The sequence below is a fragment of the Girardinichthys multiradiatus genome, chromosome 20 (assembly GCF_021462225.1).
Source record: "Girardinichthys multiradiatus isolate DD_20200921_A chromosome 20, DD_fGirMul_XY1, whole genome shotgun sequence".
Classification (NCBI taxonomy): Eukaryota; Metazoa; Chordata; class Actinopteri; order Cyprinodontiformes; family Goodeidae; genus Girardinichthys; species Girardinichthys multiradiatus.
This window is the reverse complement of record NC_061812.1, coordinates 52,876,712-52,887,927: the sequence shown is the minus strand read 5'-3', so window position 1 is coordinate 52,887,927 and position 11,216 is coordinate 52,876,712. Positions and strand designations below refer to the sequence as shown.

General features: G+C 42.5%; 2 protein-coding genes across 4 annotated transcripts; one reads left to right on the top strand and one right to left on the bottom strand.

Annotated features, from left to right (window-relative positions):
• The first annotated feature begins 410 nt into the window (after window positions 1–410).
• Window positions 411–7,907, top strand: fbxo2 (F-box protein 2). Its single transcript, XM_047347830.1, has 6 exons — window positions 411–660; window positions 5,142–5,208; window positions 6,387–6,513; window positions 6,734–6,826; window positions 6,906–7,041; window positions 7,187–7,907. The coding sequence occupies exons 2-6, from the start codon at window positions 5,172–5,174 to the stop codon at window positions 7,319–7,321; spliced, it is 528 nt and encodes a 175-aa protein (XP_047203786.1). The 5' UTR covers window positions 411–660; window positions 5,142–5,171; the 3' UTR covers window positions 7,322–7,907.
• A 1,275-nt stretch (window positions 7,908–9,182) lies between these two features.
• LOC124856888 (small vasohibin binding protein) lies at window positions 9,183–10,606 on the bottom strand. 3 transcript variants are annotated; one of them, XM_047347833.1, is made up of 3 exons: window positions 10,420–10,606; window positions 9,607–9,727; window positions 9,183–9,507 (listed from the first exon to the last, which is right to left on the bottom strand). In XM_047347833.1, exons 2-3 carry the CDS (start codon window positions 9,718–9,720, stop codon window positions 9,421–9,423), a joined length of 201 nt encoding a protein of 66 aa, XP_047203789.1. In that variant the 5' UTR covers window positions 9,721–9,727; window positions 10,420–10,606; the 3' UTR covers window positions 9,183–9,420. The 3 variants fall into 3 exon arrangements, with proteins under 3 accessions (XP_047203789.1, XP_047203787.1, XP_047203788.1); XM_047347831.1 differs by having other exon boundaries at window positions 9,607–9,772; window positions 10,420–10,597; XM_047347832.1 differs by lacking the exon at window positions 10,420–10,606 and adding an exon at window positions 10,278–10,409 and having other exon boundaries at window positions 9,607–9,772.
• Window positions 10,607–11,216: the final 610 nt, after the last annotated feature.

Here is an 11,216-nt window from a genome sequence, read left to right as displayed (position 1 = left end):
TCTAAACTTGTGAAAGACGTCTGACACGCTTCTGTTTATCTAGATTCCTAGCTTGGATGATGTGAGCAGAGTTGTTTTTAATGGCAGAACTTCACACAATGAGTCCTGTCCCAAGCAGCTGTTACCTTGACTCTTCAATTACAGTAGTTCTCCCAGTGAGACTGCTCTTACTGCAGTCTGCTGTGTGTAACACAACACTGAAAGCACTCCTCCCTGCCCTACTTACTGTCCATTCTGCTAGCTAACTTGTTTTCAAGAGTTTTCTGTTTCAGACCTCATTTCAGTCTGGATATGAATATATAGGAGAGGGGTCTGCTGTTCAAGAGACAATCTTCTTTTCCTAGATCAGTTCGTGATGCAGTACATTAAGCATGGCTGAATATTAATCAACTTACTGTGTAATTGGTTTTGGTTTAACTTGTCAGGAAATTAATCCAGGTTGCTGTTAGTTTTGTGCTGTAGCTGATGTGTTCACTCCTGTATTTGTGCTGAGTGCCTGCTTGTGGCAATCTGCTGAGTGTTGCTGAACTGCCATTTCTGCACTTCAGTGTTTCTGCCTCTGCACCTCCCTCATTCTGTGTGCAGACCTGGAGCCTATAAAAGCCTTGCTGGTGAGGGTTGTCGTTTTGGAAACAGAAGACCGTTTGTCACTTTCTGGTTGTAAGTAACACACATTTTTGTTTATGCATTTAGAGAAAGTAGATTTTATTATTTTTCTATAATGATTATGTGAATGGACTGCTTTATTTTCTTTGGGTTTGCAGTGGGAGATGATTCAGCAGTTTTTCTGTACTTGATGTGAACAGTAAAACGAAAGCAAATGGACCGTTTGATGCACACTTGACCTTAAAAGCACCCTAACTCTTGACAGAGCTGCAGATAAATTATATTCTGTAGGACAGAAAACAGCAAGAATTTCTATCTAAGACTGTGGAACTGATTTGGCATTTGGGGTCTGGTTGTACTAGATGAAAAAAGAGCTAAGCCAACCCTAGTTGTTTGTCTTACTGAGAAAGATTTATCCAAACACTGGGTGATCCTATGTGATGCCTCCTTTTCAGAAATAAAGAGCTCGGTATTTGCTCTGTCTGCTCTGCTGTGAGTCAGCATACCAGATATTAGTTTTTGGAATTGGTTCAACCAGACTCATACCAACTCACAGTTGTGTTCAAAATAATAGCAGTGTGTTTAAAAATGCGAGCAAAGGTTAAAACTCTTCAAATAGTTTTTATTTCAATGCATTAAGAACACTGCGCATTATATTCTAAGTCACACCATGAAGAAAAATGTATCATTCTTTCAACCACAGTACAGATAATAAAGAAAAATAAACATTGTTCTACAAAATAGCAGTGTCTACATATTTACTGAAAAACCTTTAGGATTTACCATTCCTGTGAAACTAAACTAAACTAAACTAACATTTAGCTGTATAACCACTGTTTCTGAGAACTGCTTCATATCTGTGTTGTGAAGTCGACCAACATCTGGCTCCTATGAACAGGTATTCCAGCCCAGGATGATTTGACAACATTCCACAATTCCTCTGCATCCTTGGTTTTGCTTCAGAAACAGCATTTTTGATGTCACCCCACAAGTGTTCATTCAGATTAAGGTTTGGGGATTGGGCCAGCCACTCCTTTGATTTAGCTGGTCTGGAACCAAGATGCTGATTGCTTGCTGGTGTATTTGGGGTTGTTGTCTTATTAAAACACTCATTTGAAGGGCATTTCTTCTTCAGCATAAGGCAACATGACCTGTAGCAACTATTTTCACATATGCAAACTGATCCATGATCCTTTGTATGCAATAAATGGAGAAACATCCCCAGATCATGAAGCTTGAACCAACAAGCTTTACTATCTTCAATGTGGACTGTGACTTCAGTTCAGTGCTTGGGGGTCTTCTGACAAACTGTCTGCGACTCTTGGATGCAAAAAGAACAATCTTACTTTCATCTGTCCACAAAACGTTTCTCGATATGTCTTTAGGACAGATGATGTGTTCTTTTGCAAATTGTTTCCTTTTCAACACGTCTTTTTTAAACAGTGGGACTTTGCAGTGTCTTCTTGCCCCTATATTAGCTTCGACCAGATCCCGGGGGATGTTGGAGACATAGAGTCCGAGTGGACCATGTTCTCTGCATCTATTGTCGATGCTGCTGCCCATAGCTGCGGCCGTAAGGTCTGCGGTGCCTGTCGTGGCGGCAATCCCAGAACCCGGTGGTGGACACCGGCAGTAAGGGATGCTGTTAAGCTGAAGAAGGAGTCCTATCAGCTGTGGATGGCTTGTGGGACTCCTGAGGCGGCTGACGGGTACCGTGAGGCCAAGCGTGCTGCGGCCCGGGCTGTGGCAGAGGCAAAAACCCGGGCCTGGGAAGAGTTCGGTGAGGCCATGGAGAAGGACTACCGGTTGGCCTTGAAGCGATTCTGGCAAACCGTCCGGCGCCTCAGGAGGGGGAAGCAGTGCTTTGCCAACACTGTTTATAGTGGGGGCAGGAGACTGCTGACCTCGACTGAGGACATTATCGGGCGGTGGAAGGAGTACTTCGAGGATCTCCTCAATCCTGCCATCACGCATTCCGTGGTGGAAACAGAGGCTGGGGACTCGGGGTTGGACTCTTTCATCACCCAGGCTGAAGTCACCGAGGTGGTTAAAAAGCTCCGCGGTGGCAAGGCTTCGGGGGTGGATGAGATCCGCCTTGAGTACCTCAAGTGTCTGGACGTTGTAGGGCTGTCATGGTTGACACGCCTCTTCAACATTGCGTGGCGGTCGGGGACAGTGCCTCTGGACTGGCAGACTGGGGTGGTGGTCCCCCTTTATAAGAAGGGGGACCGGAGGGTGTGTTCCAACTACAGGGGATCACACTCCTCAGCCTCCCTGGTAAGGCCTACGCCAGGGTATTGGAGAGGAGAGTCCGACCGATAGTCAAACCTCGGCTTCAGGAGGAACAGTCTGGTTTTCGTCCCAGCCGTGGAACACTGGACCAGCTCTATACCCTCTACAGGGTGCTCGAGGGTTCATGGGAGTTTGCCCAACCGGTTCACATGTGTTTTGTGGACCTGGAGAAGGCATTCGACTGTGTTCCTCGTGATGCCCTGTGTGGAATGCTCCAGGAGTATGGAATCGGGGGCCCTTTATTAGGGCGAGCGAGCAGGAGTTTGGTCCGCATTGCCGGCACTAAGTCGGACCTGTTCCTGGTGCATGTTGGACTCCGGCAGGGCTGCCCGCTGTCACTGGTCCTGTTCATAACTTTTATGGACAGGATTTCTAGACGCAGCCAAGGGCCGGAGGGGTCTGGTTTGGGGACCAGTGGATTTTGTCTCTTCTTTTTGCGGATGACGTGGTCCTGCTGGCCTCCTCTAGCCAAGACCTACAGCATGCGCTGTGGCGGTTCGCAGCCGAGTGTGAAGCGGCTGGGATGAGGATCAGCTCCTCCAAGTCCGAGGCCATGGTACTCGACCGGAAAAGGGTGGCTTGTCCTCTTCAGGTTGGAGGGGAGTTCCTGCCTCAAGTGGAGGAGTTTAAGTATCTCGGGGTCTTGTTCACGAGTGAGGGAAGAATGGAGCGGGAGATCGACAGACGGATCGGTGCGGCCGCCACAGTAATGGGGGCACTGTGCCGGTCCGTTGTGGTGAAGAGAGAGCTGAGCCAAAAAGCAAAGCTCTCAATTTACTGGTCGGTCTACGTTCCTACCCTCGCTTATGGCCATGAACTTTGGGTCATGACCGAAAGAACGAGATCCCGGATACAAGCGGCTGAAATGAGCTTCCTCTGTAGGGTGGCCGGGCACTCCCTTAGAGATAGGGTGAGGAGCTCGGCCATCCGGGAGGAGCTCGGAGTAGAGCCGCTGCTCCTCCACATCGAGAGGAGCTAGTTGAGGTGGCTCGGGCATCTATACCGGATGCCTCCTGGACGCCTTCCTCGGGAGGTGTTCCAGGCACGTCCCACCGGGAGGAGGCCCAGGGGACGGCCCAGGACACGCTGGAGGGACTATGTCTCTCGGCTGGCCTGGGAACGCCTTGGGCTCCCCCTGGAGGAGCTGGAGGAGGTGTCTGGAGAGAGGGACGTCTGGGCGTCTCTGCTGAGTCTGCTGCCCCCGCGACCCGGTCCTGGATAAGCGGAAGACGACGAACGAACGAACGAACTGTTATTATTTTGAACACGCGTCTTTCAATCAATTATTCAGTTACACAGACTCATTCATATAATGAATGTTGGTTTTCTATAATTCTACTACACCTACTAGTAAATTATTTGCCATGTGGTAATATGACTTTGTTATGGAAATCTTTAGTGCCTTGCTTGATTTGCTCCTTGATTCTCTACAGGAACTGACAAAAGTATTAGAACCCCTCTGTGTTGTTCCATTCTTCTCTTATTTAGTCTTAGAGTAATAGTTTCTCAGCCTTCTGCTTGCAGCTGTGTGAGATAATATGTACGCCACACTGTTAAGATAATGTCTAGGACAACAGGTCTCATGAGAGGCACCTTGAAAACTGTTGTAGCTTCTAGGAGAACTTTTACTTTGTCTGGTCAGAACGATTTGGCAGCACTACTGAGTGCATCTCCAATGCTGTAAAATCCTTCTCTCTTAAAATAAGATTAAAATAAAGTTGATTCTGAGTGACAATCATCGGTCTCTGGATGCGAATTTTTCTACAACAATTTCTACAAAAAACAGATGGGTTAGTCTAGTTGGATAGCTGGTATTTTGAACAAAACTCTAGATCTTGTCACTCATAGTTAAAACTTATAACAAACCATTTTCTTTTGGTCTAAAGCAGGGGAGACCAACTGTAGTCCTGAAGGGATGGTGCCCTGCATGTTTTATATGTTGCCCTGCTGCTGCCCAGCTGGTTGAAATAGATAAACTGCATCCTCTAGAGGCCTAGCAATGAGCCATCCTTTGATTTAGATATGTTGAACCAGGGAAGATCTAAATTATGCAGGATATCGTCCATTGAGGACTGACCTTGGACATCACTGGCCTAAGCAACCAATGCTCTCACATCTACTATGGCTGCATAAAACAGGAGAGGGTTTTCTCTCAGAGAAAGTAAAGACTCAAATGGTGAAGGTGAATGGGAGTGCATAAGAGTACTCCTTTAGCTAGTAACCTTCTGTGCTTTTCTGTGCAGGCCCAGTAAATCCATGTTTATTTGATAACCATGGCTAGAAACCTACTGAAGAATCCCAATGGGGATGGTGAGATGTCTTTCTTTTGTCTTTTATGTAAATACAAACTGTACCAATTCTGATCCACCCACTCATCTGAATAATGGACACAATAACAGACTATAAGGGACTGTAGCTATATGGTGACAAAGAATGTAAAGACGTGTGCCCGCATAATATGGAAGATATATTGTAATACTTTATGATCTGAGCTACACAGCAGCACGGTATATCCTATATGACAATGGCCTGAGAATGGGGCATTGAGGAACTACAGGTGATTTTCATATGCTCAGATTTGTAAGGGTTCTACAACACAGAGTCCCGGTCTGAAAAGGAGAGCAATAAAGCAACGCCTTTTTAGTAGCCCGGCTTTATAAAGAGTTTTAACTGCACTTCATTTACACAGAGCACCGAGATATAGATTTCCTCCCGCAGTCCTGGCTAAGCGCCAGTACAGAGCGAGGCAGATGTCACGGGAGGCGCCAGAAAGAACTGTATGCGGGGTTGCTCTGACCCCCGCGGGACCAAAAATCTAGGGCAGTGGTCGGAAATGTGATGTGGAGGGCTCCTTTCAGCCCGGTGTGAGGGAAAACCACAATAGAGACAGGAAAAACATGAGTAGCGCACTGTGTGACCCCTCCAGGACTGCGGGAGGATTAAAACTTCACCTAAAGAGCTGATAATTTGCTGGTTTAGAAGATGTCTTAATGTTCACTTCCAAAGTATCACATTATTAGAACATGGACCCCATCCTCAAGGTGGTGTAAAAGTAAAACATGCTAACAATTATCTTCATTGTTTAAATACAGCTTTATCTTTCAGAATGCTTACAGATTTAGCATTGTACAGTGGGTATGTCTTTTGCTTCAGGCAGATTATAAAGAACTACTATAAAACTATGAAGCAAATTTTAAAAGTTTCATTTATTTTACGCTTTCATCTTGTTCATAAACACCTGTCCAAATAACCCATAAATCACCTTCATTACTGAGGATTTACTCGCAAAGATGCGTCATGCTAATTGTGGCTAGTGCAGCATCAAGCCGGTAAAACATGCATGATTTAGATAACCTGGTGTACGATGGTAAATTGCATTTTTGACTGAAAGTATGAATGAGCATTGATGTCCTAATTCTGAAAGCTTAATTTTAAATTCAGGAATAAGCCACATAGTGCCATGATATGAGATTGAATTTCCCTTCTAGAGCAGCTAGATTTCTGGGAGCTGACAGAGAATGGCGGGGACCTGTGGAAAGTGGAGGACATGCCAGGAGACAGAGGTCATGACTTCTGCAATGAGGAAGTCACAAAATACTTTGTAACATCCTTTGAGTGAGTGGCTATTAACATTTGTGCTGTAGTATAAGACAATTGTAGCACAGGCAAATAACCCTGTTATGCTAACATTAAAATGACCTGCATGGTAACAGCTAAACTGGGACATCTTTAATATGTTGTCTTATGTGTTAGCCAACCTCTGTCTCTATAAATCTCAATTATGTCATTTGTTTAGTGTAGTAAGTTAACTGCTCATCTGCATGCAACACCCTAGGCTTTGCCTAAAGAGGCAGGTGATTGACCTGTTAGAGGAGGGTTACAGCCCAGATCAACTGGATGATCAGCCTCCTGTCACAGTGGAAGACTGGTAAGACTCAAGCGGACAGGTAGGGACATGCTGTGCCTCAGTGAAGTCTGCTGCAGACTACAGTGATATCATCCTGCAGGTTCTGTGGCAGAACCGACTGTGGCTGCACCTATCAGATGACCTCATGTCTGCTGGATCAGAATCAGGAGGTCCTGCAGGAGTATAAACATGGGCTGGAGACTCTGTACCCCGAAGCAGACTGCTCGTGGAAACAGGTTTTTAGCTTCTCTAATATTTAAATAGAGGAATAAGACAAAAATATCTTAATAATATTGCATTAATATGATTTTCTACTTGCAGAGAACATATTAGGCAACCAACTGCACTAATCACAGTTTTCTCTCTTTTTGTGAACTCCAGGTCACTCATACGTTTTCTGACTATGGCCCTGGAATGCGTTTTATCTCATTCGAACATGGAGGACAAGACACCAATTACTGGAAAGGGTGGTTTGGAGTTAGGCTCACTGGGAGCTCTGTGACTCTTGGTGTCTGAACCAGAGGAAGAACAAGAAAAGGGGAACTAAAACAAGTATAACAGGGATAAATCTTTGTTTCAGAAACAAAAGGAGGACCAGTTTAAACATTTAGCTGCTTTAAAACATGCTGCAGTGGCTATGTTATATAAATTACTACGGTTAACACATAATGGCACCTTAACTTTACTAATATTTCTATATTCAACCCACAGTTGACAGCAATGATTCTTAATGAGCTTCTAATTAACCATTCAACTGTTAATCACAGTAATTGCTTATAATACCTACACTTGTAACGCACCACCTCCTCCCCAGGAAGAAACGATTACTTTAATGGTGAAAAGATATAGACCAAAAAGCAACAAGTGCATCAATACATGGGTTAAAGATTTAAACTCTCCTGCAGAGGGTTCATTTAGACTTACAATTTTACAAAAATGTTGAGGTCCTTAATTTCGATCGTTAGTCCAACTTTCTTTACTTTCCTTTATCATCCTACTGCAATGTACTTTTAAAATATTTTTTGTCATCATGTAGAGTGCTTTAAAATGTCTTGTTGCTGAAATGTGCTATACAAATAAAGTTGCCTTGCCTAAAACAGTCTGCGTTAATGTGTATTTGTGGTTTCTTTTTCATGGCGTTGAACTATTGCACAATCAGTCTAGTTCCAACAATATGTATTTTATTGGGATTCTGTGTTGGGGACCACATAAAATGTGAAGTGGAAGAAAAATGATCTTAACCTGAAATGATGATTTTCACTTTGTGGTTTGCTGTACATATGTATACAGCCCCTTTTACTCTGATAACCCTAAATAAAATCCCTTTCAACCAATCACCTTCAGAAATAGCCCAGTTATTAAATAGTCCAACTGAGTGTAATTTTATTCTAGTATACCGTAACTTAAACTGGGAACACACTACATCTTTTTTTTTTTGCTTGATTTTCCCCAATTCCCAGTCAGGTAAAGTCTGGATCAGTTTGAGTAGAATCTGGACAAAGTCAGGTAGTGTGAACTGATTCCCGACCCAACTGCAAAGGTGCATTGCCAACAGCCAATGAAAAAGAGAGGCTAGGACTCGGCATCTGCTGCAGGCCGTTTTTTTTCTTTAGTTCTTAAACTTAATATATAAAGGACAACATTAATATAGAGCTTTTTTGATCGTATCGACCACTGAAAGCTACCCAACTTTGTAATGCATGAATATATCTTCTACAACAACTACTAAGTGGTTTTTTACTGCATGTTTGCTTTGACCTGTTTTAATAAATAAATGTCTGCAATATCGGTGAGAAAAACTGAAAAGGCCTTCTGTGATGACAGAATGAAACTGGTGGTTCTGACCGAGCTAACAGCCTCACAGAACTATAGGAAGGTTAAGCCTAATGTTTCAAATCTACATCAATACCAGATATGTTCTCAAGTGGGCTCCTTTGAACTGGATATTTTCCTCTGTTGTTCTTTTCCACTTCAGGTACAAGTTGGTTTGGACAGAAAACAATGAAATGCTTTAAAATGTTTAAATGTGGGATATTCCCACAGCACAGCTGGGCGATTATAGATTACAGGTGTGGAAAATCAAACATGTTTAAACCCTGTTTGTAAAGCTTCGTCTTCCAAACTGAGCTCCTGTGTTCGGAAACGGAGCACTCAGGGTTTCTAGAAGAACTTTAAGGAATGAAGAATTTTGGAGTCAGTATAGTTGGACAAAATCCCATTTTTGGTATGAATACCTACAAGCTAGTTCTGACTCAAATACTGAAGTTTTCAATTGATTCTTTTTTGTTTCGTAAAAATCTTTCAAATTAAACCTTTGTTCAAATAAAAATGTTCCAGTAACTCCGACATTATCTCAAAAATACCACAGAGGTCTTACTGAAGCTCCTAAATATTTATAGTGAGAATTTTATATAAATGGCCTCTGAGGGCTAGCTTCACATTTTGCTGCAGTTTGACACCATTGAAGGAGAAATGAAGTGCAGTTCTGTTTCGTCTACAGCTGGCTAAGGAAGTAGTTCAAGAGCCACTGATCCTGGAAGTTAGATTCTGTTCAACTTTAATCATTCCTGTAGAACAGAAACTGATCCATGTGGAAAGAGGAGGTGGAGCTGCCATTATTCTCCTTGGGACTGCATCTGTTTACAAAAGACCTCAAACTGCTGCTGCTCCAACTCTGTCATCACCTTGTTCAAAGCATATATCTGAAAATAAGAGAGCAGAGATAAGCACGAGTAAAATAAGTAAACGCGATTGGATTAACTACGGTTTAGATCTTGCAGTAAGGAAGGGAATCTGGATACCTCTGCTCTCTGTCGCTGTTTGAGCTCCTGCTGTGCAGACTTCTGCTTGGCTCGGTCTCCTCTGGTTGGGGTCAAGTTCAGCTTTGGTTTGTCCTTACGGCATGCTGGCTCCATCGTGTCACTTTAAACCCACCAATTCAAAGAAGAAACTTTAAATCGGAAAAATCTGAAGAGGCAGAGAGTAACAGATTGGCAAATGGAGTCAGAAAAAGGTTTTACTGTGCCTGCAAAAGTATTTAAAACTTTTTTTTTTAATGTTTACTCACATTAAAACCACAAACGTGTGTTTTAATATGCATTTTATGTAAATGTGGTGCACATAAAATGTATAAATGTAGTGCATTCAAATACAATTCTATAAAAAGTGAGCCATAAATGTCTATTCCCTCTTTACTTTAAATCCCCTAAATCTAATCCAGTGCAACCAGTGCAACCAGTCTATAGAAGTCAACTATTAGGTGAACAAACAGCATCATGAAGACCAAAGAACGTGAAGCTGTTTAAAGCATCTTATGGAGCTCTGTTCAATCCATCATCCAAAAATGGAACAGCTACAAACCTACCAGACATGGCTGTCTGCCTAAACTGAGAAGGACGCGTAAAGAGAGCAACTAAGACGCCCATGGTAACTATAGAGGATAAAATAGCTATTAATCATACACTCCACAAACCTAGTCTTTAACAAATGCAAACATGGCGTTCTGGTCAGATGAGACTGAAGTTAAATTTATATGGCAACATAAAAAGCCATGATTGGTTCAGAAAAGATGATCTTGCTGTCGGTTTGTTCAGTCTGACAGCAATTCAACTCACCTGTGATGTAAGCGGAAGTCAAATGAAGCGAGACGAGACTTTCATTGGCTTTAATTTTCAAAACTAGCTGTAGAAGACTGCTAGCAGTTGTCTCTGTGTTACTAGTAAACAAATCCGTGTTCGACTCTGTAAGGGTTAATGGTTCCGGACAGAAATTCTTCTTCTTCTTCTTCTTCTTCTTCTTCTTCTCAAGATTATTGGCGGTTGGCAAAAAAAGTAAAGATGTGCATAACAGCTGTTTCGCCACCAACTGGTATGGAGTGTGGCTCCCTGTGGTTTAATATCTTAGAAGTGTGAATGTATTCTATTAATCCATTTCTTTTAATTGAATTATCATTTGTATATGTTTGCTCCCTAAATTCCTTTGCAATGTGTCTGTTATGTTAAACTTTTCTTTAATCATTTGAAATTCTCATAAATCTTCTTTCATGCTCATATTTCTGACATTCCCATATAACATGTTCTGTTGATTCATCCTCCCCACAGTGTTCACATGTCCCTATATTATACTCTTGTATTTTAAAAAAAAGTGTATTATTAAGTCCTCTATGTCTTAATGTTAGTCTTGTTATTCATCTCCTTTCTGCTCCTTCTTCCAGTTCTCATTTCTCTTAGTGCCTTGTAGATCCTACGAAACCATCTTCCTTTTCTTTCTACCATTCTTCCTTCAGTTTTGGTTTGATAATACACCTTGCCTCTGATTTTCTTGTAAGTACTGTAAAGTTTACATGAGTTTTTCTTTGAGTTACTGTCTTTGTTGTCTCATCTGCCATCTCATTTCCTTTTATTCCAGTATG